General features: G+C 49.4%; 15 protein-coding genes across 15 annotated transcripts; 9 read left to right on the forward strand and 6 right to left on the reverse strand.

The window, feature by feature from the left end:
- Window positions 1–123: 123 nt before the first annotated feature.
- M430DRAFT_53537 (hypothetical protein) lies at window positions 124–3,127 on the forward strand (the record flags this gene model as incomplete). Its single annotated transcript, XM_024868390.1, has 5 exons — window positions 124–1,203; window positions 1,255–1,352; window positions 1,403–1,743; window positions 1,798–2,978; window positions 3,044–3,127. The coding sequence occupies 5 exons, from the start codon at window positions 124–126 to the stop codon at window positions 3,125–3,127; spliced, it is 2,784 nt and encodes a 927-aa protein (XP_024717255.1).
- A 2,292-nt stretch (window positions 3,128–5,419) lies between these two features.
- Window positions 5,420–6,730, forward strand: M430DRAFT_53538 (hypothetical protein; the record flags this gene model as incomplete). Its single annotated transcript, XM_024868391.1, has 2 exons — window positions 5,420–5,886; window positions 5,935–6,730. The coding sequence occupies 2 exons, from the start codon at window positions 5,420–5,422 to the stop codon at window positions 6,728–6,730; spliced, it is 1,263 nt and encodes a 420-aa protein (XP_024717256.1).
- Window positions 6,731–6,952: 222 nt separating this feature from the next.
- M430DRAFT_181370 (hypothetical protein) lies at window positions 6,953–7,443 on the forward strand. The gene has a single exon (XM_024863799.1). The coding sequence runs from the start codon at window positions 7,175–7,177 to the stop codon at window positions 7,424–7,426; it is 252 nt and encodes an 83-aa protein (XP_024717257.1). The 5' UTR covers window positions 6,953–7,174; the 3' UTR covers window positions 7,427–7,443.
- On the reverse strand, window positions 7,193–8,338 carry M430DRAFT_127739 (hypothetical protein). Its single transcript, XM_024862037.1, has 2 exons — window positions 8,245–8,338; window positions 7,193–8,159 (listed from the first exon to the last, which is right to left on the reverse strand). Coding segments are annotated over exons 1-2 (702 nt in total). The 5' UTR covers window positions 8,247–8,338; the 3' UTR covers window positions 7,193–7,459.
- Window positions 8,339–8,759: 421 nt separating this feature from the next.
- M430DRAFT_127740 (hypothetical protein) lies at window positions 8,760–10,003 on the reverse strand (the record flags this gene model as incomplete). The annotated part of the gene is made up of 3 exons (XM_024862038.1): window positions 8,760–9,091; window positions 9,154–9,671; window positions 9,724–10,003. The coding sequence occupies 3 exons, from the start codon at window positions 10,001–10,003 to the stop codon at window positions 8,846–8,848; spliced, it is 1,044 nt and encodes a 347-aa protein (XP_024717259.1). The 3' UTR covers window positions 8,760–8,845.
- A 660-nt stretch (window positions 10,004–10,663) lies between these two features.
- M430DRAFT_22337 (hypothetical protein) lies at window positions 10,664–12,324 on the reverse strand (the record flags this gene model as incomplete). The annotated part of the gene is made up of 3 exons (XM_024864677.1): window positions 10,664–11,184; window positions 11,234–11,577; window positions 11,876–12,324. 3 exons carry the CDS (start codon window positions 12,322–12,324, stop codon window positions 10,664–10,666), a joined length of 1,314 nt encoding a protein of 437 aa, XP_024717260.1.
- A 128-nt stretch (window positions 12,325–12,452) lies between these two features.
- On the forward strand, window positions 12,453–12,898 carry M430DRAFT_181386 (hypothetical protein). The gene has a single exon (XM_024863800.1). It carries the CDS (start codon window positions 12,461–12,463, stop codon window positions 12,791–12,793), a length of 333 nt encoding a protein of 110 aa, XP_024717261.1. The 5' UTR covers window positions 12,453–12,460; the 3' UTR covers window positions 12,794–12,898.
- An 847-nt stretch (window positions 12,899–13,745) lies between these two features.
- M430DRAFT_53541 (hypothetical protein) lies at window positions 13,746–14,545 on the forward strand (the record flags this gene model as incomplete). The annotated part of the gene is made up of 2 exons (XM_024868392.1): window positions 13,746–14,015; window positions 14,069–14,545. 2 exons carry the CDS (start codon window positions 13,746–13,748, stop codon window positions 14,543–14,545), a joined length of 747 nt encoding a protein of 248 aa, XP_024717262.1.
- M430DRAFT_37109 (hypothetical protein) lies at window positions 14,422–15,076 on the forward strand. The gene has a single exon (XM_024867055.1). It carries the CDS (start codon window positions 14,552–14,554, stop codon window positions 14,768–14,770), a length of 219 nt encoding a protein of 72 aa, XP_024717263.1. The 5' UTR covers window positions 14,422–14,551; the 3' UTR covers window positions 14,771–15,076.
- A 730-nt stretch (window positions 15,077–15,806) lies between these two features.
- Window positions 15,807–18,065, forward strand: M430DRAFT_37110 (hypothetical protein). Its single transcript, XM_024867056.1, has one exon. It carries the CDS (start codon window positions 15,931–15,933, stop codon window positions 17,578–17,580), a length of 1,650 nt encoding a protein of 549 aa, XP_024717264.1. The 5' UTR covers window positions 15,807–15,930; the 3' UTR covers window positions 17,581–18,065.
- A 333-nt stretch (window positions 18,066–18,398) lies between these two features.
- On the forward strand, window positions 18,399–19,176 carry M430DRAFT_37111 (hypothetical protein). The gene is made up of 2 exons (XM_024867057.1): window positions 18,399–18,714; window positions 18,852–19,176. The coding sequence occupies exons 1-2, from the start codon at window positions 18,537–18,539 to the stop codon at window positions 19,046–19,048; spliced, it is 375 nt and encodes a 124-aa protein (XP_024717265.1). The 5' UTR covers window positions 18,399–18,536; the 3' UTR covers window positions 19,049–19,176.
- Window positions 19,177–19,593: 417 nt separating this feature from the next.
- M430DRAFT_37112 (hypothetical protein) lies at window positions 19,594–20,831 on the forward strand. Its single transcript, XM_024867058.1, has 3 exons — window positions 19,594–19,709; window positions 19,854–20,755; window positions 20,815–20,831. Exons 1-2 carry the CDS (start codon window positions 19,602–19,604, stop codon window positions 20,424–20,426), a joined length of 681 nt encoding a protein of 226 aa, XP_024717266.1. The 5' UTR covers window positions 19,594–19,601; the 3' UTR covers window positions 20,427–20,755; window positions 20,815–20,831.
- M430DRAFT_53546 (hypothetical protein) lies at window positions 20,553–21,291 on the reverse strand (the record flags this gene model as incomplete). The annotated part of the gene is made up of 3 exons (XM_024868393.1): window positions 20,553–20,755; window positions 20,815–21,001; window positions 21,124–21,291. 3 exons carry the CDS (start codon window positions 21,289–21,291, stop codon window positions 20,553–20,555), a joined length of 558 nt encoding a protein of 185 aa, XP_024717267.1.
- Window positions 21,292–22,460: 1,169 nt separating this feature from the next.
- On the reverse strand, window positions 22,461–24,116 carry M430DRAFT_37114 (hypothetical protein). Its single transcript, XM_024867059.1, has one exon. The coding sequence runs from the start codon at window positions 24,009–24,011 to the stop codon at window positions 22,662–22,664; it is 1,350 nt and encodes a 449-aa protein (XP_024717268.1). The 5' UTR covers window positions 24,012–24,116; the 3' UTR covers window positions 22,461–22,661.
- Window positions 24,117–24,859: 743 nt separating this feature from the next.
- Window positions 24,860–26,365, reverse strand: M430DRAFT_37115 (hypothetical protein). The gene is made up of 3 exons (XM_024867060.1): window positions 25,788–26,365; window positions 25,477–25,737; window positions 24,860–25,112 (listed from the first exon to the last, which is right to left on the reverse strand). Exons 1-3 carry the CDS (start codon window positions 26,015–26,017, stop codon window positions 25,019–25,021), a joined length of 585 nt encoding a protein of 194 aa, XP_024717269.1. The 5' UTR covers window positions 26,018–26,365; the 3' UTR covers window positions 24,860–25,018.
- Window positions 26,366–26,386: the final 21 nt, after the last annotated feature.

A 26,386-nucleotide genomic window follows, 5' to 3' on the forward strand; every position in this document is an offset into this window, starting at 1 on the left:
TTGAATCCGCAGTACCAAAACGCCCCAGTGGGAGGCCCCACGCCATATGGCCAACCTCAGGACCAAGGATATTTCCCACCATACCAAGATGTACAAACACAGGATGGGGGCCTGGCAGCGCAGATGGGCGGTCTTGCACTGGGAGAGGCGGCATCGCATGGAAGGAAGAAAAAGAAGGATAGGCATGCATACCATACCATGGAGGGGTCGTCAGGACCTTCAGCAACATTCAACGACATGCCTCAGCATGCGGACATATCCCCGCCATACTTGAATGCGGATCCTTCGTCGATACCGACCCAAGCAGGCCAGTTCCTGAACTCGAGACCCGTCACACCCCTGCCGTCACAATACTCTGCCCCTGCGAACCCACCATTCAACCCCGCAAATCTAACGTCCTCTACACAACAGAATGGCACCGCAGCTGGCTTCTCTGCGAACGTGCAAACATCCGCGCAAGGCCGTGTCGACCCAGATCAGATCCCCAGTGTGCCCAGATCGAGGGACACTATTGCACAATATTACCTCAACCATGTATACCCAACTTTCGAACACCATATTCCCCCACCAGCTGCCGTACCATTTGTTGCCTTTGACCAAGGGAATGCTTCTCCGAAATTTACTCGTCTCACACTGAATAACATCCCATCCACCTCTGACGCACTCCGCTCGACTGGGCTACCTCTGGGGCTTGTTCTACAGCCACTTGCTCCTTTGCAACCTGGCGAGCTCGAAATCCCAGTCTTGGATTTTGGTGAGGTTGGTCCACCAAGATGCCACAGATGTAGAGCTTATATCAACCCTTTCATGGTATTCAGATCGGGGGGAAATAAGTTTGTGTGCAATATGTGCAATTATGCGAATGACGTCCCTCCTGAGTACTTCTGTGCTCTTACTCCACAAGGCGCCCGTGTTGATAGGGAGCAGAGACCGGAACTGATGCGAGGAACTGTCGAGTTCTTAGTCCCAAAGGAATACTGGAATAAGGAACCTGTTGGGCTAAGGTGGCTGTTCTTGATTGATGTCGGTCAGGAGGCATTAAATAAAGGCTTCTTGACAGCATTTTGTGAGGGGGTCATGGCAGCCCTCTATGGTAAAGGAGATACCCCTGAAGAAACTGGCGAAGTCAAGCGCAAGATACCGGAGGGATCCAAAGTGGGTTTCGTTACGTTCGATAAAGATATACATTTTTACAACATGAACGTGGGTCATATGCATCAATTCATGATATCCAAATGCTGATTGGTTGTACAGCCTGCCCTCGACCAAGCACAGATGTTGATCATGCCCGATATCGAAGATCCGTTCGTGCCTTTGAGTGACGGGCTCTTTGTGGATCCTTACGAGGCGAAGTAGGAACCTGCTCCGATATTGTATTGTCGGTAGTTGCTGATGATTGTAGGTCAAATATAATATCACTGCTAAGCCAGCTCCCAGCATTATTTTCGAAAGTCAAGAATCCTGAACCCGCGCTACTTCCCACTCTCAATGCAGCACTGGCGGCCCTGGAAAAGACAGGGGGAAAGATCATCTGTTCTCTATCTGCTTTACCAACCTGGGGGCCCGGCCGGCTCTTCCTGCGCGATGATGGCAAGCAGCACGGTGGAGATGCCGAGAGAAAACTCTTTAATACGGAGCATCCTGGCTGGCGGAAAACTGCGGACAAAATGGTAGCAGCTGGAGTTGGTATCGATTTCTTCCTGGCTGCCCCAGGCGGCGGATATCTAGACATTGCTACAATTGGTAAGTCCCTTTGATCATCGTTTTAAAGATGTCTCTGTTCTGACATAAGCCCAGGACATGTTTCTGCATCCACCGGAGGGGAGACATTTTATTACCCAAATTTTGTTTCGCCACGTGACAATGAGAAGCTGTCTCAAGAAATAACCCATACTGTCACCCGGGAGACTGGATACCAGGCGCTGATGAAAGTCCGTTGCTCGAATGGTTTGCAAGTGGCTTCTTATCACGGAAACTTCATCCAACATACATTTGGAGCAGATGTTGAATTCGGTGTCGTGGATGCTGATAAGGCTATGGGTGTTCTCTTCAGCTATGATGGTAAGCTAGACGCCAAACTCGACGCTCACTTCCAGAGTGCCTTGCTTTATACGACAGCAAGTGGTGAGCGAAGGGTCAGATGCTCGAACGTCATCGCAAGTGTTACCGATTTTGCCAAGGATTGCATGAAGTTTGTGGATCAAGACGCAGTCTGTACTCTGATTGCAAAGGAGGCAGCAACAAAGATGAGCACAAATTCATTGCGCGATATTCGAGGTGCATTAACAGAAAAGAATGTTGACATCCTCGCCGGATATCGAAAGAATTTCTCCGGCTCTCACCCACCTGGGCAACTCGTTCTGCCCGAGAACTTGAAGGAGTTCAGTATGTACATCCTAAGCCTCATTAAGTCTCGTGCTTTTAAGGGTGGACAAGAGCCCACGGATCGGCGTGTGCATGATATGCGGATGCTTAAGAGTATGGGAGCCCTGGAACTCTCTCTGTATCTCTATCCCCGAATGATCCCGATACACAACCTTGCTCCAGAAGATGGTTTCCCGAATGCGGAGGGGCATCTCCAAATGCCACCTTCAATACGATGTTCGTTTTCTCGTGTCGAAGAGGGAGGGGTGTATCTGATCGATAATGGTCAGAACTGCTACTTATGGATGCACGCTCAAACCTCCCCAAATCTCCTCGTCGATTTATTTGGTGAGGGAATGGACAGTTTGAAGGCGCTGGATCCTTACTGCTCTTCGCTTCCGGTCCTGGAAACTCATTTGAGCGCCCAGGTGCGGAATATTATTGAATACCTGAAGACGGTGAGAGGGAGCAAAGCTCTGACTATCCAGCTTGCACGGCAAGGACTCGATGGTGCGGAGTATGAATTTGCGAGGTTACTGGTCGAGGACCGAAATAATGAGGCGCAGAGTTATGTTGATTGGTTGGTGCATATCCATCGGCATGTGCAGCTGGAGGTACGTTCCCACTCATTTATCCGTTCGACGATGTATTAAATGGGCGATGCTAATCGTGGAAACAGTTGACGGGACAAAGAAAAAAGGAAGATAGTGGTGATAATTCCATCGCTTCAAGTTTTGCAGGGCTGAGACCTCCGTACTGGTAGGAGGCAGAAATGTATCAAAAGGATGGGTAGTCATGGAGCACACGGAGTGATGGAAGGTGTGAATACATTTAGCGTGCATAGGAAATCAATATCTGCACCACCGTTTTGTGGCACCACTTCTTAAATGCCTCAACTTCAGGGTCTAATCAAATGAAGCACAGCTGTGCCGTGATGCAGGAAAGTATTAGAACGCATTTCCCTCAGAACCAGCCTTCGTTGCATCGTCTCTCTAACGTTGTTGCTATTATCCTGTACATTCCCACTGAATCATCTGGCTTCGCTCCCCTCAGCCTTTGCCCACTCCTTTCACCATGTCATCGGTATCTTCAATTCTAAAATTTCACAAGGCGCTTGCTGGACGCTGCAGAGGCATTACTCTTAGGTTTTCAAAAGGTAATGAGAAAGAGGAACTGATGTAACAACTATCAATGGCATGTCCTACCTAAGCTTATGGTAGGATGACCAGGAATATGCGATGAATAGAGCAGAGCGGTACCAGCAATCATATACAAGGTTAGTAACAAGCAGTTCTAAAACTATTTCAGTTCTTCATGATGGTAAATCAATTATAGGCTAAATATACCTACATAGCTATTCATGAGTGTTGGTTCGGTAGCTGAAAAGGTGCAACAAAGCTAGGTGGTTATTGAGCCTCCGAAATCATAACTGAAATTTCCTGAATGAATAATACTACATATATTATGTGTGAATTGATGTGGTAAGTTACTAAACTTCGGTTTTAGCTTAGATGTCGACACCTTGGGACCTCCGATGGGGAGCAGTTCAAACCCAAATCTATATTTACCCTTTATATATAAGCTTGGTCACCTTGATAGACTAATTGAATCCATGAGGTTTTACTCTCTGGTACAAGAATGAATAGGTCTTGCATTGCAGCATCTGGCAATATAAAATCCACTGCAGTTCAACGATCAAGCAACCAAGGAACAGTTCTTATTCCTCTAATCGACTGAGACGCAAAACGTGCCTGCCATTTGGGCAAGTCAACTACAAGTCTATTTCTTCTGGTTAAGTTCAAGTAGAGATAAAGTCTAACCATTATCTAGGGAGGCATACGGGAGGTACCATGGCAGCCTTACCACCCGACCCAACATCATTCCCCACCTGCATGACACGAGAATCCCTCGCCGTGAGCATCCACAATCTCGAAATCTACCGACAAAACGAAGGCCTCACAGCCCACCATGCCGAATACTGGCTTATCCAAGCTTCTATAAACGAGCTTAGAGCCCAAGACTGGGAGATCAGAATGTACGAAGCGGAGTTTGAGGTCGATGAAAGGCTTCGAAGAATCACGGAACAGGGGGTGAAGGTGTGGAGGAAGAATGTTAAGGTGGCGTTGAAGACGAGGAAAGGGATCTTGGAACATGATAGGCTGATGCAGCAGGTTCACACGGTATTGGCACAGCTACAATTGTAGGAGCATGGGGCTGGAGTCGCTGGATGGTAGAGCTTGATATTGTGAGCAAGGTCAAGAAGGGAAGGAAAGAAAACTAAGAGTAAAGAAACTTGGACCAGTGCAAGCAATTATTGCATTGATATGGTCCAATTATCTGATTTCTGGAGTCTTAGAATAGAATCAAAGAAGTCAAATTATTTCCGGCAAGCTTGCTATCCCTTGAATGCTATAAACCACCTTGAGAACTGCCCCCCTGGATACTTCATCTTATCTTTCCAGTTCAAGTTCAATTTCAACCTAGGCATTATCGCAAATGCAACTTTACGTGCCATGAAATCGGGTGAAATCGCCATAAATTGGTGGAGACTGTTTGTCTGCTTAAAAGCTTAACCACTCTTATTTTAAGGACAAGGACATCCTTCAAGTTATTGCAAGGAAAACAATTAGCCTTCCTGAGTGCTCAACTATCCCACTTGGTCTTAGAACATGTATCCGTAATATGAGCACAAATTTCGAAATGGCAACTGAAATATACCTTAAGGGTAAAGAATGATTTCCAGAGTTTCCCCAACTTCTTCCAATGGAGACAAAATAACCGAGTTTACTATAGCAAGACAAAGAGACAAGGAAAATTAGGTACAGGTACCTTTGTAAGGGAGATTCAATATTCTGTTGTGGGAGTGTCGAGGAGAAAAGGGGTTGTCGGCTAGCTGTTCCCGTATATATAACCGGCTAAATGTTTAACACCCGGTCCCGACCCGACGTCAGGACGCAGGACTCGGGGCCCGGCTGCGTCAGCCTTGTCATTCCAGCCAGACAACGCGAACAATTGAATTACTTCAACATACACATTCACCTCATAGCCCAATCCCATGACCGCCACAGAGATGTCGCAGCACCTTTGTAGTCTCTTAACGCACCTCTCCCAAAATCCCTACCCTCACGTCCCGAACCCCGAAAGCTGCAAGAAACGCGCCTCAGTCGCCGTCGTTCTACGCATCCGGCCCAGCTACGGACATTGGCCTTCTGCCACCGAACCAGTTTCCCTCGATCCCAGCCAGCCTCTCGCAGGGCAGCTCGAGAACTTCTTCGCGCAGCCGTGGGTCCAGAATGGTGATGCCGAAGTCGTTTTTATAAAGAGGGCCACGCGGGTCGGTGATCGATGGACCGGGCATGTGGCACTGCCGGGAGGGAAACGCGACCCTGAAGACGAGAGTGATAAAGCGACGGCGATACGGGAGACGTCGGAGGAGATCGGGTTAGATTTGACGTCCGCGGACGCTTTGTTTGTGGGGAATCTACCGGAGAGAGTCGTCAGTACTTCCTGGGGAAAGGTCCCGTATGTACCTCCTCCTATCTCGATGTTGAGTAGGTGCTAACTGGTCAGTATCATGGTCCTTTGCCCTTTTGTATTTCTCTACACGACACCCGATATCCCGCCGTTAAAGCTACAGCCTACGGAGGTAGCTGCCGCGCACTGGGTTCCTCTTCGAGTCCTCCTCTCTCCCTCAGTTCGCACATACGAATACGTGGATACATCCGATCGCTTTGCGCGGCAAGGAGGGTTTCTAGTGCGGTCTATAATACGCTCGTTATTAGGAAGAATGCGCTTCTCGGCCATTAGGTTGATACCGTCGGAATCTTTACATTGTAGCTCAAGCGCGGAGTTCTTTCCTGAAGTAGCGCATGCAGAGATGGAGCCCTCGCTGCCCAGTAAGCTTTTCAGGCTGTGTGTTGGGGAGCATGCAGCTTCTTCGGAAAAGACAAGACCATTGTTGCTTTGGGGTCTCACCCTGGGCATAATGGCTGATTTCCTGGATCAGCTGCCTCCCCACAATGCGGTTAAGCTTTGGTCTTATCCTACATTCACAACTTTAGATACACGGTTCTTTATCAACGTGTTTACAGCCGGTCTCAAGAAGAGAAATCAGGCCCGGCTGCAGAGCGGAAATCAAACCGCAATGGACAGTGAGACGGAAGCCGTTGCCACTTCTCAAGGCAATGAGGATAGTCTCGGTGATGGGACGAAAAGAAATAATGCGTCAAGGTCGTATGCTATGGGTACCATGTTAGAGGGCTATTACGACCTTGCTCGAAGGGGTGTCTGGGCTGCTATCGCGGCTCGATTGTTGGGATCTCTTGCGCTCATACTATACATCGTTCGGCGGTTCAGACGACGGTGATGAAGCTCAGAGATACGATACAGGTATGGTAGAATATTATCAAAATACAGTAGACGGAGAGAGTCGCAGGACATCTACAGAGAAATGAAGGCCCGCTGCTATTCGCGCGCCCAGGGTGATATTGATATCACCGAGACGGGACGGGGATGCCAGGCTTTGAAGCAAAATACCTGCAATCTTCCCCAGAGCCAGTAATGCAGGATTTCCAGCACCGTTCCAACACCGTTGGTTGTTTCGCTAACCCACTGCTACTGTCGGGCACATATCTCAATATCATGAGGGCTACAAAGTACAAACTAATCCCCGCATCTCGGCGGCGGCCCGACCCGCAGCAATTGACCCTCCTATCACGGACGTATATCTCACCGTCTGCTTCTATCGAGCATATAACCTCCCCCCCGATGTGGCCAAGTCATCTGTAGTGAAGCCTGGAATAAACAACAAATGCGCTGGGTGAGACTTCTTACCCATTCGAATCGCTTTGCATTCTACATAAATACATGTTTTGGGTATAATAACACTTTGATATCAGGGACCCATGCTCCTTGCTCCAAACGCCCAGTTCCGTCACATATGTCATTGAACTACATGATCCACATGTATCTTTGTGTTCCGTCATCAACCATCGCTGTGCTCGTAATCAAGATATGCGGATGTCCTCCCCAAAGTGCCGCCCGTCCGGTTCGTATAGCATGAGCGGCCCATAACCACAACGCTGAGATACACAGCTCATGCCTCTTCCCCAGAAACCAACCTCACCCCAGCCCCCGTCCCCTTTATCTCTGCCTCCTTCCTCATCGTCCTCCTCTTCTCAACCTCCGCCACCAGGCCCTTGAAATAAACCTCCGCCTGCACCGTCGCGCTATAGCTCACCGGGGTCCAACTCCACGCATTGCGCTTCTCGCTGTCCGCGCCCGCCGCCAGCAGCGTCCGCAAAACGAGGAGATGGCCATACGAGCTCGCGAAATGCAGCGCCGTGTTGCCGTCAATATCCGCATTGTTGAGCAGCGCGGCAGGCCCGCCCGGCGCAAACGTCAGCAGGATCTGCAAGCAGGTATCGTGGCCGCCGCGACTGGCCTCCATGATAGCGTCGCGGCCGCGGGAGTCGCGGCGGGCGATGTTGTCGGGGAACTCTTTGCATAGTAGATGCACGATCTCGGTGTGGCCGGCGGCGCTGGCGATCATGAGGGGCGTCTGGTGCTCCTCGTTCAGGCTGACGCCGTCGCGCTCGTGGCCTAGGGCGAGCAGGGTGCGGACGACTGCCAGATGGCCCAGGGAGCAGGCGAGGTGGAGGGAGGTGTTGGACAGGCCGAGGGGAGAGAAGTCGGGGTTCTGGAGGAGGTAGGGAGGGTGGGATTTGCAGATGCGGGAGACGAGGAGGGGATCATTCGCGTGGATTGCGCGGCGGAGGCGGAGGGAGGGGTCGATCCTGAAGTAGAGAGGAGCTGTCAGTTTCTGGGGATTCATGGACTGGACTTGGGAGTTGGTACGAGAGGGTTAGAGCAATTCCGTACATCGTATCAACATTTCTTTGTTGTCCTACTGCGGATTGGCAGTGCTTGGAGACAGGAAGTCCTGACTCGGCGGAGGAGGAGTTGTCGTGGTCTGAGAGGCGGTTCTGTTCTGTTTGGACTGATGTTGGCCTGATACTGTGGTGCCTGACCCTAAAAACAAGGCACGAAATAGCTCAGGGGTCGGTCAAACAACTCTCGTCTCACGACCCAACCATGTGTCGCAGAGCAGAGACGGAAATCAGACTCGTATCGTTTGGTCTGGCATCAGATGCCAGGATATCTGATCGACCCTTGAGATGCAATGTGAAAACCTTTCTAGATTTATAAATTCTTCGAGTTGGTGCGCATCGTTGGGAACTCAGCGGGCAGCCATCGAGTCATTGAGTGGGAAAAGCAGAAAGAAAGGCAACCACACCATCTATGTCATTAAGATTGCTATCAAGACGATTTATAGACAGAGCGTTGGGCAGATAAACCCGGAAGGAAATTAGAAAGTACATCAACACATTCGTTACTCCACGCAAAATTGGAAAACACCAGCAGTTCCACCACACCCCTCATCCATCTCAAATGATTAGCCTTTCCCTTTCAAACATGTAACTTATGCGATGAACTCCCGGCGAGCTCTACCTCCCCTTGCTCCTTGACCGCCCCTGCCGCCTGCTGCTCCCTGGCCGCTCTTGGCTCCTTGGTTGCCACCCTTACCTCCTGCACCACCGGCGTTTCCTCCAGAAGCATTTCCTGTCGACTTAGCATCAGCGGCCGAACTGGTGCTTGAAGCAGCGGATGCAGCGCTCGTGCTCTCGGCAACATCAGGGCCTGCCGCAACTGCTGACGCAGCCTCGGCCTGGAAGATAGATTAGAACATACTTTGCATACTGGGAAGTGGGAAGTGGGAATGTAACTTACAGCCGCTGCTTGTCCGCCTGAACCGTTGTTTGAGGCGGCGTTGGCGGTGTTGCCATTGCCGCTGACAACGAACTTAGTACAATCATCAGCTGTTCCACGTTGGGCAACAGGCATGAGGACAGGCTGGTGATTGGATGCAGATGCCATGGTACACACACGGTAGTTTCCAGCTGGGAGACCACCAGTCACGGTGGCGGTGAGGAGGCCCTTTCCATTACCAGCATCATTGATACCTTTGAAGAAGGCGAATTGCGTAGGATCGAGAGCAGTAGTGGGGTTCAAGCTGTTGCCCATGTCTTGGACAGTAACGTGGGTGTGTCCAACAACCTGTCCGTTTTGCAAGGCTTGGGGTGCAGAATAGTACGTCGCGTCTGCATTAGTAAAGGAACCAGCGACAAGATTGGACATTTGTACAGTGATATTGAATGTAGTGTCAGATTGAATCGCCTTGCCACCTGTCTGTGGGTTGATGATAACTGAGGAAACCATTGCTGTCTTGGCTGGAATGTCACCCATTGCTATGAACTATTAGATTCTGTCTCGCCTGGTGGAATTTGATGCTTTACTTACGGATACCATTACATGACCCAGTGGTGATTTGGAGACCGTTTGTCAAAGTTTTACCGGCACAGTTGTTGATGAAGTTATTTTGCGATGTCAAAGACTTGGCTTGCCCAACCTCAGCGGATCCGATCTCGTTACTCCCATCATTGAAAGATCCGCTTTGAATAGCATTGGGAGACAAAGTCGTTCCTGTTGCATCATTGTTGTTGTTGTTCCCTGCAGGGGAAGGCGAAGCATAGACAATGGCGGAGAGCGCTACCGCACACGAAAGCTTGGTGAAGAGCATTCTGTTTAGGTATTGGTGATTGGGGAATCGGGAAAGGAGACGACGGCGCAAGCTGAATTTTACAGAGAGCAATCGAGAATGAATGAATATAAACCGTTGGGGTGTGGTGGTGATAACAAGATGCACGGTCAACGTGATCTCCTTGACTGGCAAGATGAGAATAGAAGAGGGAACTTGAAAGAGAGGAGCCCGCCGAAAAGTGGAAGCAAGATAGAGAGAATGGGTGGGGATGATGCGTGGAAGAGAGGAGAGGTCGAAGGTTATGAAGGAGAGTACTTATTGTAAGTGCTTGGCATATTGGCCGACGAGTTTGGCCGGTCCTTTGATAGCGGGATAGGGCCAAGCGAGATCTTGTGAGTATTGGCACTGCGGATCACGTCGTCGCAGAAAGGCACTGAAACCGGATATGAGGATGGAGGCGTCGCAGACTTGAAGTACAGACCAAGACGGCGGGGGGTGCGAGATAAGAATGTGCCAGCATGAAAAGGGAGGCGGAAGATCATCGCGATCAGATACTTAGTCCAGCGCTCCGACAGTCCGATCTAATCTCGGACGGCACAGTTGTACATTATTACATCTGGCACTGGCACTGGCACTGATACTTGCAGTGCGGCGAAGAGAGAAAAGGGATTCAAGGGGAGCGCTTACTCCAGATCAGTCCTAAGCGGAAACCATTGATGTTTTGGACGCTGGGGACCACTTGGTCAAACCTGAAACCACGAACCCACAGGCGACAGTGAGGCATGAGGTCTGATCAAGACCATCGAGATGCGAAACCATCGTCCGTATCTTGAACAAGGCCCGGGCAATGGAGAGATGGGGATCAGATGGGACGGGGGTTTTGGAACCAGATTTTTTTGTGGGGAGGATATCCTCGATGTGTATATCAGATGGGAGGTGAAGGATGAGGTTGAAAGGAGGTTCGAACTCCTGATGAGGCTGTCGTTCCGTGAAGCGAGAAGCTACGGCAGCCGGGAATGACCTTTGACCCTTAAACTTCTTCTCGATCGTCTGTGAGATCCATCCGGGACCCCATGAAGTGCTCTTTTCAGGCACATCCAGATGTCTCTTTATCGTTTGATCAGACCTTGATCCAATTCCTACAGCGAGATCCAGTGATTTAACCTGTATGCACCCAGGCGCTTCTGCCTGCGTAGCCACGGAATACATCAAAAACAGGACTAAGCTAGAACAATAAGTTACGCTCCTAAGCAGGGCTTTCAGGTGTACGGATTGTGGTTTCGTCCTGGGTTGGGGATGGGAAGAAGGCGACGAAAACAACCTCCTCACCGGTTGATGAGACTTTGCCAGAGATGAAAAGAAGGCTGAAATCGGAGGAGGTTGTAAGGGCAGCAACAACCACATCGGAGACAGTAGTATCTTTGGTAACAGTGGAGGAGTTACTTAGAGCAGCTTGCGGCATGGATTGATGGATCATGCGCATATCGTCAAATGCGACAGCTTCAGACAGGAACAACCCAAGTTGGCTAAGAGCTGGGAGTGTGAGAATACGTCCCGGGTGAGGCAGTGACCTCGGAAGTTCAGTTGCGGAAGACGACTTTGCAAAAAGAGAACTTTAGATGTGGTAGAGAGAAGGAAAGAGGTAAGGCTGAGGTAAGTAAGCAATGTGATTTGGGGAGGAATGGATGTTTACACTCGAGGTGTATTATAACCTTACAGCTACTCGAGTCAGCGCACATTCAAATTTCTGCCATGTAGTCCTTTGATCCGGCCCTTGACTAAATCGACAATGCGGTTTGCAACATGTTCAAACTCGGTCAGCTCTGGTGAGTTGAAACGGGCCAGGTTCTGAGATAGTAATAGCTTGACCAAACACTGGAATTTTGCTGGTCGGATAGTTAACTGGCGTACGCAGATCTGGGAATTATGATAATCCTTTGCAAGTGGACGGAGGGCATCCCGCAAGATAGGAGCCTCATAAGTTTTGACAGGCTGAGTGCTAGACTGAGTGCTAGACTGAGTGCTAGAAAGAACGTCAAGGATAGCATGGTAAACCTCGTCTCCATCGTCATTATAATTCGTAGCCGTAGTCGTTCTTCAGGCAACTCAGCTACCTTTTGAGCCGCAATTCTTTTCTCCTTGTCAAAATCAAGTCCCGAGTCTTCTATATTTGCATCTGCTAGACTTTGGAAAAGCTGTCTTCTGTGATCGCAAAGAGTCCTGGTACGGACGACCAGTTTATCGATTGTCCCGTGGCCCATTGAAGATCCACAGATGCATCGATCCACACAGTCCGGGAGCATCCAAAAAAGAGCACCTAGACCTTGTTCATAGGTCATACGAGGTAGTGTATCATCCATCTCTCTTCCAAATGGAAAGTCACTCAGGTAGACCGCGCTGGGGTCAAGAATAGAATCAGCTTCAGCGAACAAAGAGATAGACGAAGGAGGACATGAACATGACAAGAAGTTGACGAAGATGGTCTCATCCCATTATATGATTCCTCTCGAGTCCAGAATACAGAGGGAATCAAAGTTCTCTCAGAGGGCTTCCTGCTCCGATGTCCAGTATTCGTTTACTTTATCATTCAGTCTTTCTAGAGCGCGGTCTTGGGTCATAAGCATCGAACTTTCCCACTCCTTGACCCTGCCATACGCGCTCTCCAGCTTTGGATTTGGGCTCATGTTCTCTGTTTGGAGTAGATTTTGGCGTTCATTTTTGGGGTCTGATCTGAGAAGAAGTGAAGTTGAGCCAGTGATGAGTGTGCATAAGAGAAAAATCAATAACGGTCTCAGGGTAGACCTGGAATCTGACTGCCTCTTGGACTAAATGCGCCGAGATCAGCCGCAATTCTCTATCCTCGGTGCCGTAGTAATCGCAATAAGCTATTTTGCTTAGAGGATGAAACGGAAAAGCACTGTGGTCAGCCAAAATATTGGCTTTTCTTTATTATAGAGGTATGTGTACGGATCATATGGCATGACCTGAGTTGCTGGTGTCATATAAGCCCTATATCAGGATATGACTTCCCGCTTGTCGAGCCCGGGAAAATGGGAGATCCCCCTGGAGTCCATGTAACAAATGTCTTTCGAAAGGCTATTCTCCTAGCTGAAAGCTCGCCCCGGATCCATTTTCCGTCGGCCCGTGGCAGGACAGGCGGGAGTAAAAGAGGCACAGAAGGCGGTCAACAGAAGATGAGCCATCATCCTCGGCATCTTGCGCTGCAGGTGAGGTGGTGTTAGGGCTTCACGTGACCCTCGTTTCGTGCCGAATTTTTTCTATTTTCTCCGGAATTTGTACTTTAATCTGCTCTACAACCCCTCAATTGTTGTAATAACATTTCTTATACCGCATTTTTTCTCAAGGCTCAGTGTCTTTGTCGAAAGCCGCCCCTCCTTACTAGAGCTTCAGTTGATCGTGCGTCCCAATACCGATCCAATCTCATACACTTCGTACGCCCTGGAAACAAGAAAGCTATCTGCAAGCTCTTTGCCGCTGACCATTGGAGCACAGAAAATGACTTCTCCTTCAGAGAGATCTGTCAAGCGACCGAGTAAGCATATGTTCTGTAGTTCTACGTTTTTTGGCTGTCTTTGCTTGCTTGGCGTCTTGGGTTTCCGTGAGGGCTCTATAGCTCTATCTAACCAAGGGGAAAATGACCTCGCACGAGTTTTCTTTTTTTTTTTCGACCCCTCCACCCCTCCATCCCAACTCTACCGACCCTCCTAGACAAGGAATTATTCAACATAATTCCAGGCAGATCTGCTGATATTTCATGATGATGCCAGGAACCCAATCCTTACCACCACCGGAACTTCCAAACCTCGTCGCTGAACAACATGTTCCAATCCCTTCAACCGACAAAGATACCCCGAGGATGATCGTTGTCCTCTCCAACGCCAGTCTTGAGACGTACAAAGCATCCCATGGTGGCAACAGACCCGGTACTCGAGATGAGAAGTATTCATTACTAAACAGCGACGAGCATATTGGGGTGATGCGCAAGATGAATCGCGATATCAGTGATGCTCGACCGGACATCACACATCAGGTCTGATATCTAGGTAATATAAAGCATCGCGCGCAACGCTGACCCCCTCGCAGTGTCTCCTCACTCTTCTCGATTCCCCGATCAACAAAGCTGGGAGGCTACAAATCTTTATCCACACTGCCAAAGGCGTTTTAATCGAAGTCAGCCCCACTGTCCGAATCCCACGTACCTTCAAACGATTCGCAGGTCTCATGGTTCAACTGCTTCACCGCCTATCGATCCGATCTGTCAATTCACAAGAGAAGCTATTAAAAGTCATCCCGAATCCGATCACTGACCACCTACCGCCGAATTGCAGGAAGGTTACTCTGAGTTTCGATGCAGAGTTGGTGCGAGTCAGGGAATACGTGGAGAATTTGAGGCCGAAGGAGAGCATTTGTGTGTTCGTGGGAGCAATGGCAAAGGGATCCGACAATTTCGCCGACGAGTTTGTCGACGAAAAGATCGCGATCAGCAATTACAGCCTGTCGGCCAGTGTCGCCTGCAGCAAATTCTGCCATGCGGCAGAGGATGTTTGGGGCATCATCTAGTCCACCATGTGGGCGCCGATTTTTGGAAAGAGAACCGCACGCAATACGATGATGGAATGGAAGAGAGAGTTCGAAAAAGGTGAAAGCGGGACCTCATGTGAAGCTTACGATCCCAACATCGTCTGCTCTGCGTGCTGGTCGCCGGGCTTGGGTGTCTGTGTGGCTCTGTCTCTGTTTTTACAACCAAAACATCAGGCGTTCAACATCAGATCCAAGACGCTTTAGTCGTCTTCGTGGACCAACTCAACTTGGCTCCACTTTCTCTTTTATCATTTCTATCTGCATCTGCTTCGGCTAGTTGCTCTTGGTAAGTATCATCGGCATATATCGCGGGAGAGGTATATGATCTGGCACGAGGTCGTTGGGCCGCGATGTCGAGGATTGGCTATGGTTGGCAGGGTGGGAATAATGGCCTCGTTCTCGAACAAAAGATAGCAATGCTCTGGACAAGAGTTGGATGGACAGAAATAAAAAGAATATGACAGCCTCGTCTTCAGCCCAACTCCGAACTAAGAGAATCCTATTATGCACTCCTTACCTGGTCATCTTGTCTCGTCACTGACCTTCCCCACAAGTGAACACACACAGACACGTCTGGCGGACCGTTGGACGTGCTGCGAGCGAGGGGGTTAGAATAGAGAGCACTGCCGTTCAGGCGACTCTCCTACGGACCTACGGTGTACACCGAAAGACCCTCTCAACCCCGGTCGCGTGATTCTATTCGATCAGAAGCGTCGCCTCAAGCTCATATATCAGAAACGGTCGGCTCTTCCGTGGCAGGGAGGTCTTCCTATTCGCTGATGTGGGGATAGACACAGCCAATCACCAGAAGGATTGGAATTTGAAGCCGCATATGCAGCTCCAGGACTTTGTCGAGCGCCAAACTGCGTTCGGGAACTCAAAGCATCAAGTCTCCACAGAGGAGTGGATGAGGGAGAAACGTGGCATACGGAGGATAACATCGCTGGTCCTCACAACACGGGATGATGTGTTCTGTTCCTGGCTTTGCCCAACATTGACCGGCCGGCGGATGATCCTGATTCCTGACACGCTCAACTGGTGCTGTCTGATGCCGTCTGGTGCTGTCACGACGACGGAGCCCCGTGAATGGTGATGGCGGGGTCTTGTAAACGACGAGGCCCTGCATTTCGTTGGTACACGCCGGCGGTGTTGTGAGCCATTGCTTTCTTGAGAAGTGATTCCCGCCTTACCGTCCTCTGCGTATATAGGTAGGTTTTTTGTGCACCCATCCTCACCGTTCGCACCCTGTGGCATTCTGCTCATCCTGACCTTGCCGCTCGCACATATCACAAGATCTTCGGCGGCTACTCCCCGCCCATACTCGGTAGTTATAAGCAAGACCGTTCGTCCCTCTCCGCGTAGGAATGAGTAGCGACGGGCACCCGGTTATCGAAGTCTCGCATCTCCCTTCTGCGGCGTCTTTCTATGCAGAGATCACTCAGCCGCTGGGCATCTCTTACCTGTCAGCCTTGCCCGACCGGCTAAACTTCGGCTGGGTCTCAAAACCCGTCGACGATAAACCACCCCAACCACACGTCGTCTTCTCCCTGCGACAATCCCCAGCCTCCTCTGCCCACCGCTGCCTCATCACTCTGGTAGCAAATTCTGCGGGTGCCGTTGAAAGCTTCTACAACAAGAGCGTGCTGTGCAACGAGGCGAACAAGGACCATACGCTTGTGCATTCCGGAGAGGAGAGCAAGGCTCGGACAAGGGATCTGGACGGCAATATGCTGGAAGCCGTCTACTCGGCACGAGCCCCGCACGCGCTACCCCGGAGAAGGACCATGGAGATCGAGACTGCGAGCACGCCAAAACAGGCACAACGCGTGCTCAGTTGGCAGCACGAAGTTGCGAGGAGTGTGGCTGCTTCTGGCGCTGAGCCTTCGCCTTCTCCAGCGGGTGAGTTTGGTGCTGAGATGGTGACTGTGAGAGACCGTGATGGAGAGAGAGAACCAATCCGCTACAGGCGGGTCGACACCTACCCTGCCGAGTCCCAGTTCGACACTGGGCGGGCTCCGCGCCTGATAAGGAGAGAAACCGTGCAGACGGATCATTATCACATTCCCGGCGACGAAGAGAGGAGCAGTGGGGGTGGGGGTGGGTTGACTGGCATGAAGCTCGTCGGTACCTTGCTTGGAGCCGCTGCCGGCGCAGCTGTGGCTTATGCTATGGTGCGATCAGAATCGCCCCCTCGTCAGTCCGGCCCACCACGACGGGCGAGCTACGGCGATCACCCCGTACCTACGCATTCGCAGGTATATTATGAGCAGCAGGCGGTGCCACCCTCGAGAGTGATGGAAAGGATCCCGGCGAGGAGCTCCATCAGCGTGGAGCCAAGGGAGCCCCAGTATTTGGCTCAATATACGATTGCTGGCCCGCCTCCGAGTAGGGTAAACGATCTGGCGCGGATTGAGGAGAGGAGTCATGTGAGTTATCGGAGTGGGAGGTCGGAACAGAAGTCCACAAGGGAAAGGAGCCGGAGCGCACACGGCTCACGCCATGAATCTCGAGCGCTTACGATCCTCCCCGCTCAATCGGAGAGTCCGCATGCAGCCTCTCATGCAGCCTCCCACGTCTCCCGCCAGAGTCAGAAGACCCACCGCAGTGACGAGAGACGCTCTTCTCATCACGGAAACCAAGATGGTGATAGGCAAAGCTATGTTTCGACAAGAAGTCACAGAACAGAGAAGGTGGATGCGAAGTACGATGGCGGGAGCGGGAGCGGGACCAGTACTACTACCATCACCGTGGTTCCAGCTGCAAGAGATGATAGAAAGAGTGTTATCTCTGCAAGAAATATCCCACTTCCCCCAAGTGTTGTCTCGGCGAGAAACATACCACTTCCGCAAAGTGCGGCCCAGAGCGTGGTCTCTGCAAGAAATATTCCTCTTCCCGAGAGCGTTGTCTCAGGCTCCAGGTATGCGGCGAGTGTCGCACCGAGCGATAGTGTGAGTTCGGTGGGGAGCAAGCGGGAAAGGGAGCGGTTACGGGAGCGGATGAGCCAAAGATGGTAATCCCAATATCGACAGGAAACCTGCGGGTTATGATGGGCCACAACAGTACCTATCGGTTGAGCATCGGGACTGGTCGGGATAGCACCTGGTGTGTTCTTGAGGGAGATCTTGGGAACGGTCGATGGTGATATTTATGAGAACCACATGAAGATTGCAAAGGAGGAGTTCGGATTTATGCATCATCTCTTGCACATAGATTCCATTCTGTGTACTCACTCCCCTTAGTTCTTGTTGACATATGATGAAGGCTCAGATCTGGCAATACTTTTTATCATTATTGTGTAGAATGCCAGCGCTTTCAACTCTTGAAGTTCGAATTTCAGTGTGTAACCTTTCCCCCGCCGCAATTCGGCATGTTCTGGATGAATGTCAAGGGAATCATATCTTCGTTGTGAGCCGTGATAGTTGCACATGGAAGTAGAGTGACGTTACTTACCATCTTGATACCAGTTCATCGGTATCTCAACGAGATTCGCGTTTCCGGTCTATCGAGTGATTTAAGATGGAATAAATTGGCCGACTTCGAGCTCCTTTGCGGCGCCTAGCCTGGCGGTATTACGGTCTAGTGCCAAACATTCCCAGATTCTCAGACGTCTGCAGTTTTCTTTTCTACATCTGTACTAGGTATTTTGGATGTTCGCATATTCATTCATCCGCGACTCAGCCTGCCCTTTAGTAGCAACACAAACAATATTGCCCTTTATCTCCCCATCCCTAGCCATCAAGACCCAACAAAATCTCCTGACGATCCGGCCTCCCCCCTATAACCCCTCCCACCCAGAGACCCGGGGGGCTTTAGCGAGCATAACCGAGTCCATCCAACCCCTCTCTCATTCGACCTCGGTCTCCCTCTCCTCAATACCTTATCATCCCTCCCTCCCAATCCCAGAACTCCAACAATCACTCTATCAAACCGCAATAAATCCCCCAGAGGAATAGAGAACCAAGCCTCAACCATGTCATCCTCCACGCTCTTCAACACCGCCGGCGCCATCTTCCTCCTAATCCCTATCGGCCACATCCAGATGTATTTCGATGTCCTGTCACCTGGGCTCCAGACACTCTCCGACTCGCCCGCCGCGTACGCCAGCAAAGTGAGCTGGAACCAGGCCAATGGGTATTTCCTCACATCCGGTACCTACCTCTCTCTCTCCTTCTATTCCCCCCTTCTTGTTCCTTGAAGTGTTCCTTCCAATATCCAACTCAACTCAGCGAATCATTTCCAATTTTTCCATCTATCTCGCTCTCCCAGCTCATGACATAATGAATAGCGCTCCTCTGCTTCAAGTGGGCGCGCCACGGCGTCGCGGCCGGGCTTGAGAGATATATCTTTGGGTTGCTGATGGCGACGCATTGTGTGACGGGGATGATGTACGCAAGGAAGGGGGTGCCGGGACCGCCGCTGGTGTATTGGAGCGCGAGTTTGTTGATGGGGATTGGCAGATTGCGGCTTCGAGGGGGTATGTAAGGTAAGGAGTCAGATTGAGGACATACGATGGTTGTTCTTTAATCCTGGGCTGTAAAAGATATAATTTATAAACCATATAATAATATATCTTGATATTGGGATTGTGTATCTACGGGTTAGGGGGGTTTGATTTATGATATGTGGTACTGCTGTATGAATGAATAGCTGGATAGAAAAAACGATTCTTAATAAAATTCAGTATTAATTCACAAAATCCCTCTTTTCTTTTTGCTATCTACAACCATCTCTTCCTACCTATGTACCAAACAGATACAGATAACAAAACAATGAATACCTTATGCTATCTAATGTAAGTCGTAAGTAAGGTTTGAACCCGACGATAACCACAAGAAAATAAGGTAGCGCTTCATCACATGCATGCAAGCACTTTACTTAGGTACTTACCCCCGCAATCTCCACATCCCCGGATTTCCCTTCAAACAACACCTTGCAAGGCAGCTTTCTCCGCCATCCTCCTCATCGCCCATCACATCCCATTCCATAATCAGCGCTCCCACCTACCTACATACATACAATAAATACACTACGCACCATGACATCTCCAACACCTAATCTTCCCAATGAATCGCATCTTCTCGAGGACTATAACTTTGTGGTCCTTGGGCTTCCGGGGGTTGGAAAAAGTACTTTCGTAACACAGGTGAAAGAAGCTCTAATTACCTACTTAGTTAGAATGGGATCCGTGTGTGTTGTTTATGTGTTGGAGATGGAGATGATATAATATAATCAACACCTAACCTACCTAACTGACTGACTGATTAAACTAACCACGCAAACCTCCCAGTTCACCACCACTCACCACCCGGCCCAAACATCACCACCCCCGTCCACCCTTCCCCATCAACAAATCCAACTCAGCGTCGATAATCAGCCCTGTCAAATCTCTCTCTCTGAAGCCGGTCCCAGCTCTTCATCCGTCGCACTCAGGAAAGAATATATCAGTGCTAGCCAGGCAGCGATATTGATGTATTCCATCACGTCGAAGGAATCATTCGAGAAGATCCGCGAGATATGGGGGGAGGTTAGGGAGGTGAAGGAGGAGATGGGGATGTGGGAGCCGTTTCAGATGGGGTTGGTGGGGAATAAGATGGATTTGGAGGGGGAGAGGGTGGTGGGTGTGCACGAGGGGATGGGCGTTGCTGAGACCTTGGGGTGTGCATTTTGGGAGGCGGAGGCGGAGACGGGGAGGAATACTAAGGAGCTCGTTGAGGAGCTGGTGAGGAAAGTAAGGACGTATAGGGATAATGAGAGAATCCGGTATGAGCAGATGAAGGAGGAGGCGGAGAAGGCAAAAAAAGAAAAGGTGAAGAATGACAGGAGGAAGAAAATGATGCCGTGGAAGAGACTCTTCTCTTAAGTCCATATATGATAATATTGGCCTTACTTTGCCATCTGTGCTGACTGAAATGTATAAAATAAGTCCCTTGCTACCATCAGCTCCCAATTGGTCCTGTACCACTTGCTGCTAGCTGCTACAGCAGCTTTATGCTCCATTTGATTGATTGATTTCCTCTTCACTCTCTTCCATATCCTCCAGTCTCTGCATGTATGCCACATCCTGCTGGGCCAATTTCCCAAATGTGATCTCATCGATTTTCTGCCCAGCCCTCCAAACCTCGAGCGTCCTATTACCGAAATCGATAAAGTAGGCCCATTCACAGAAGAGACAGTCATCGAGGAATTGAACTGCCAACAGAGTCAGTATATAAACTTCTTGAAATGGGTAACAGATATTGTAAACTTGCTGTTTTCAGTCTGATGTTTCAGATTGCCCTTCAAGATTTCAGGCAGTGCTCCGGCTCCTTGAGTCTTATGTAAAAGACAATACCAGTCCCCGAGAGTCCTCTCACCGACTGCAGGATTGGAGTATCCGAGTTTGGAGTACTTCTCTTGGAGCTCAGGGCTGGGAGGGTCTGCGTTTGTAGGAAGCCACTGTTTGTTCTCAATTAACCAATGGGACAGGAAGATTAGAGGTAGGAAAGAAAATAAGGGCCAGGAGGGCTGATCTTTGCACGATTCAATAGTTGGATGAATGTATAGAATGCTATACTTACGGTGATTTGACGCAGATTTTCTTCCATAGTAGCATAGTCTTCAGGCTTTAGACCATTGATAAAGTTGACGATCTCCTGACCAAGACCAGTGGGATAGGAGTCAAAATGGTTGTAGGCAGCGTGACGCTGCGCTTGAATGATAAGCCCTAGAAGACCACGGGTACCCATGATGATTGATGTGGACACTGTTTGAGTTCAAGTTTGCCCTCAGAGATAGGAAGTGTAAGGGGCGGGATGGACAACACAAGATGGTTGGATCTTGGTTGAGCTACGGAGATGTCAGGTAGGGAAGAAATAGAAAGTGAAATCCAAGCAGAGATGAGGAGATATAATATATTTTATACCTTAGGTAGCTAAGTAGATAAAGAGGGGGAAGGCGCGAGGCGCGCGACACCAACATACCAAAACGCCAAAACACGTGAGCCTTCATGCAAGCAAATCTCAAAGTATCAATAAACAAGTCACCTGAACTGACTCTCCAGGGAATAACATGCAACATTTCTTCTGATATCCAATCATTGTTGCCCGGCCTTGCATAGGTATATATGTTGGCTGCACAGAATCAGGCGCCAATACTGCAGCCTTGTCGCGCGTTGCCGAATATCAGAACACAATTCTCAAGTGAATGACCTCTACCCGCCTATCTAGATAGATATCTTTCAAACTTATGGAAATAGTATATTAGGTAGCAATACAGCGAACCACGATTTAGGAATAACAACTGATCCACCAAAGCCCCTTCGTATGGAACCCAAGTTGCCAACACAAGACCCCTTCTTGCTCTTGTTCTCCATTGAGACACTGAGGAACTATCTAGTTCTTGTGATTGACTGTCAACAGAGACTTCCCTGATACAGTATACTGTATTTTCTGCACACCATCTCCCATCTTCTGAACATATTCTATCGCAATGAATCACCGCCTGAAACTTCAGACGATTTTCGGCGGCGTATATGATTGCTTCGCAAGGAGAAAAGAAAATGACACGGCTATTTTATCGTCGTATAGATAATGCTCGCAACGAAAGTGGATAAAATGACACGGCTATATCAGTTGGCAACGATTAACTATCGTTTCTTGAGCGTATGTCTTGAGACATATTCACGGCAATTCAAGGCAATCAATTCTTAGGAATGTCTTCTGAACCCTTGTATCAGAAGGAACATTACACGTAGATCTACCCTTTGATCAAGCAATACCTCATTCCGTCGTCTGGATAGAGAGAAAGTCAGTGGAGACTGAGGGCATCTTATACTTGTGTCAGCTGTAAGCCTGTAAGCTAAAGTATTTACCGGTTTGTGCTCGGTTAGAGACAGTAGCGAAGGAAGATAGATCTTTGCCATTACTGATATACAATGCCGTCATCTACTCTTTGATTGTTCAGGAGGCACGAGCATTGATATGTCTGCTGTATTCTTCATTTCAGGTTATGGCAGAATTGTCCATCTCCACTTGGTGACTCGGACCAATTCGTAGATGGTGATGAGCCTTCGACGTGCCAGCACAGACTTCTATTTCTCATACGCTGGGCAGGAGCTTCATCTCCCTAAAGGCCCAGTTATACTCCCAACCATGACCGCGATCTCTCTCTCCCAAGTCACTTCCTGTTTCTCCTTTCCATCCCTGTTAGCGCCCCCCGGCGCTTGGCATCCTCTAACCACACATTCCCTCACCGCATCGCCTACACTCTTCTTATTACTTCTCAGTGTGCGCGCGGCCACACCCCCTCTGTTGATAATATCCACCACTTTTGGACTCAGACCACCAGCCAATGTCCTCCAGAAATATGACGCCAAGCTTCCCGTCTCTAGACTCTGCAACAACGGCTCCAAGAAGTTTTTAGGAGGCAAGGTGGAAGAGAGGATCGGGTGGGCAGGAGCGGTAGTGGACGATAGGAGAGACTCAAGGGCAAGGAGGTTTTGACAGCGTGCGGAGACTTCGAGAAGTGTGCGGTCGAGTGTAGGCAGTGCGGCAAGGGAGCGCGCGAGAGAGGCGAGAGATGAGGTTAGGGAGGTGCGGAGGTAGTCCTGCAGAGCCCCAATAAGTAAATCTGGTTCCCATCTCTCTTTTTTTGAAGTCGGATGTGGGACGGTGGAGAGTAAATATAGAGACTGTAGCGCAGAAGTCGTCCTCGATTTCGTGTCAGTCGTTTGGGCATATGTCGTTGTGTTGGGACCCGATGAGACATTCGACATGGAGAACTCGCGGACCACCTGCTGGGACTTTGAAAGCACTGCCCGCTCTGCGGGAGAGATGATGGAGCTCCGCAATGTTCGCACAACATCTACTCTGTCCAATCCTGCCCCCTCTTCACCGACGCCGTTCTTCCCAAACAACTCCCGTAAACTGAGCAAAGTATACGAGCACCTCACCAGAGCACCATGATCCTCCTTTTGCCCTGCTCCCCTACCAGCATTGCCCGACCTCCCGATCTCGGCAACTTGTATCTCCAGTTGCCTTCCTAATTGCAAACAGCGTCCCACACTCCGCCCAAGCCGCACCGTCTCCCATAATCTTTCAGCAACAGCCCTAACCTCATCTGCCGTCTCGTATCTCACCAACACTTCCTTCTCCAGTCTTTTATAACCATCATTTAAACTCTGTACTTGAGACTCGATTTCCTTGACAATATTCTGGGAAGAAGTAGTCTGTTCTTGGGTATGTGAGAGGAGGGGCAAAGCGGATTTGGTGGTCAAGGTATCAATGTGAGTATTTATTTCTTGGGCGTCGAAGAGTACGCGGGAAAGGGGAGTCGAGAGATCGAGAGGGGTGTCGGAAGCATTGTTGGTGGTTAGGACGAGGGTGTTGGCGAATTGGGAGGGGGAGAAGGTCGGCGATAAGAAGGTTTCGTAGTCAATGTAGGAGCTGTCTTCTTCGGCGGTAGTCATGATGAAGGGTTTGAAGTCAGCCTCGCCATTGGTCTAAAGAGAAATGGCGTGGTAGGAGGTGAGGTGATGGAATGGAATTCTGAGGTTGCTAAGAGTTGACAGTTGATGGCGCGCGCATAGATAGCTCTGATGAGCTTCAAAAGGCGTTGTGCCTGAATGATGCCTCAGGCATTAAACTGCACCCCTGGTTGGCGATCTTCCCCGCAACGCCACTCCAGGGGAACTAGTACAAATCTGTAGACGACAACAACAAGATGCTGAAGAATTGTTTTGTTAAGGACATGACAAAGATTTTGTGTACGAGGCCTTTATCAAAGATTGGGTAGAGGTTTTGCGATATGTGATGTACGACAGAAGTTATTCATTTAAGTAAAGAATACCTTAGGTAGTTTCTAGTAAACGTTTGTACAAAGAGTCAAAGACTTGACTGAGATGTGCGATGTGCGACAAAAGACAGAATTCATTACGTGATCATGTCGGCTATAGCTTATAGATGCAAAGAGTCTACAAAGATCACTCTGCAAAGAATTACGATGTGCGACAAAAGTTGTTTATTTAATAGTAAAGTCTGTACAAAGACTTTGCAAAGATGTGCGATGTGCGATAAAAGCACGTGATAGTATCCTGTGCATAGGTACCTACCTAGGTATTGTATTTTGATATACCTATCTGTATAGAAATAAAGATTTTGCCTTTGTAAAGGCTTTTTTAAGAGCTCTTACATTAAAGAGGCACACTTAACCGCCAGAGGGGTCAGGGCTCCTGGTATATATCACCATCACAGCCTTTAAAGAGGCCTGCAGAGAACTAATGAACATATCGTCCAATATTGTTTTAGCGAGAAAGGGGAAGAGTCAAAGACCTATGGGAAGACATGTGTGGGGGCACCCATGATCATGGGCGGTCTATGTTGGGCCCCTGGGGGGTTTTTCAAGCCCTGAACCTTGCTTACAGCTACAGGCACGGAATAATACATGCATGATACAAAGAATCCTAATAACCATATACTAAAAGTCTGCACTACGGCCACCACTCCTGGCTTTCTTCTTATCACCATGCCTCTTTTTCATTTTGAGCCGTGCTAAATTTTCCGATTTTTTCCTGGTCGAGGAAAGTTAGCGAATACTCTCAAGGAATTGGCGCTGGTGCACTTCGATCAAGGCAGATGGCGCAGATGGTCAAGGTGTATGAGTCGAGGTTTCACCGTTTCACTTTATGTCGCCGACTTGGCTGACCTTGCTTCAAAGCTGGCTTCTTATCGGAGTACCAGAAAAATCCGCTATATTTCTTCATTCTGCACCAGATCTGCCTGCACCTTATTGTGATATCTCTGCAGCGCTCTCAAATTTCTGGGCAGACAACGAATTCTGAAGCTCTCCTCTAGGCTTCAAGAGCCTGTGAGATGAGTGATAAATCAAAGCCCAGAACGTCTGATCAATAGATTAGGAGAATATACGATGCTTACAATTGATCAACCCTTTCTTTTTGCTCAGGGGAGGTTACACCAGGAACACTCTTCTTGTAGATCTGTTTGATCTCCTCCATAAGTTTGCGATGGGTGTCTTCCGTATTATCAGTCTGACTTCGAGATGTGTCACTTTGAATAGAGATTGAATCAGATGATGGTACATAGTATCTGCAGGAGCGCAGCTCGGAGATCAGGACCTTTGGGACGTAGCGCTGAAGGGAGCTAATGGCCCAGACCGTGGTGGCTTTTGAACTAGTCCTTTTGAAACATTAACAAAGCTTGAGCAGATGTTTGAAGGGGCAACCTACTTATTCACTTTCTGCCCCCCTGCTCCAGATGCTCTAGAGAAAGTAGTGCGTGAGATTGATTCTGGAATCGTATTCTTGTTGAAGTTCGAAAACCATCTGCGCGCTGCATCGAGGTCGGCTTCGTTTGCATCAACAGATTGAGACGCATATCCTCGAAGATTCTGCGTAAATCTTAACTGCTCTGAGAGAGGTTTCCAACAGAGGGACCTGAGAGCTTGACTTCGAAGCATGGTGGTGGTGCGATCAGTGATCAGCGATCGTCAATTGAGTGGATATTTGATAACAGAGTACTCGTGGCTCTTATCCGTAGCAAGATCTGAGGGACAGAACGCAAACGCAAGCACTAAAGCAGAGAAGCTTAAGGATTCAACTGTATTCTCCTTCGCAGCAGCCCCTCAAGATTTTAAGCTCTCGTCCGTGTCACGGGTCTCACTCCCCTGAAGCACAGGCAACCCGGCAGTTAAAGAGAGATTGAGGTGCCCCATGTACAAACTGTTCGCTCCCGTTCTACTCGACTGTCACTGACCGGCACAAAGACATTGTTTGAACCTCTGTCATTGAGTCGTGAATCGTCCCCGCCAAACAAACACATATGAAGG

Source organism: Amorphotheca resinae, assembly GCF_003019875.1.
Source record: "Amorphotheca resinae ATCC 22711 unplaced genomic scaffold M430scaffold_12, whole genome shotgun sequence".
Taxonomy (NCBI): domain Eukaryota; kingdom Fungi; phylum Ascomycota; class Leotiomycetes; order Helotiales; family Amorphothecaceae; genus Amorphotheca; species Amorphotheca resinae.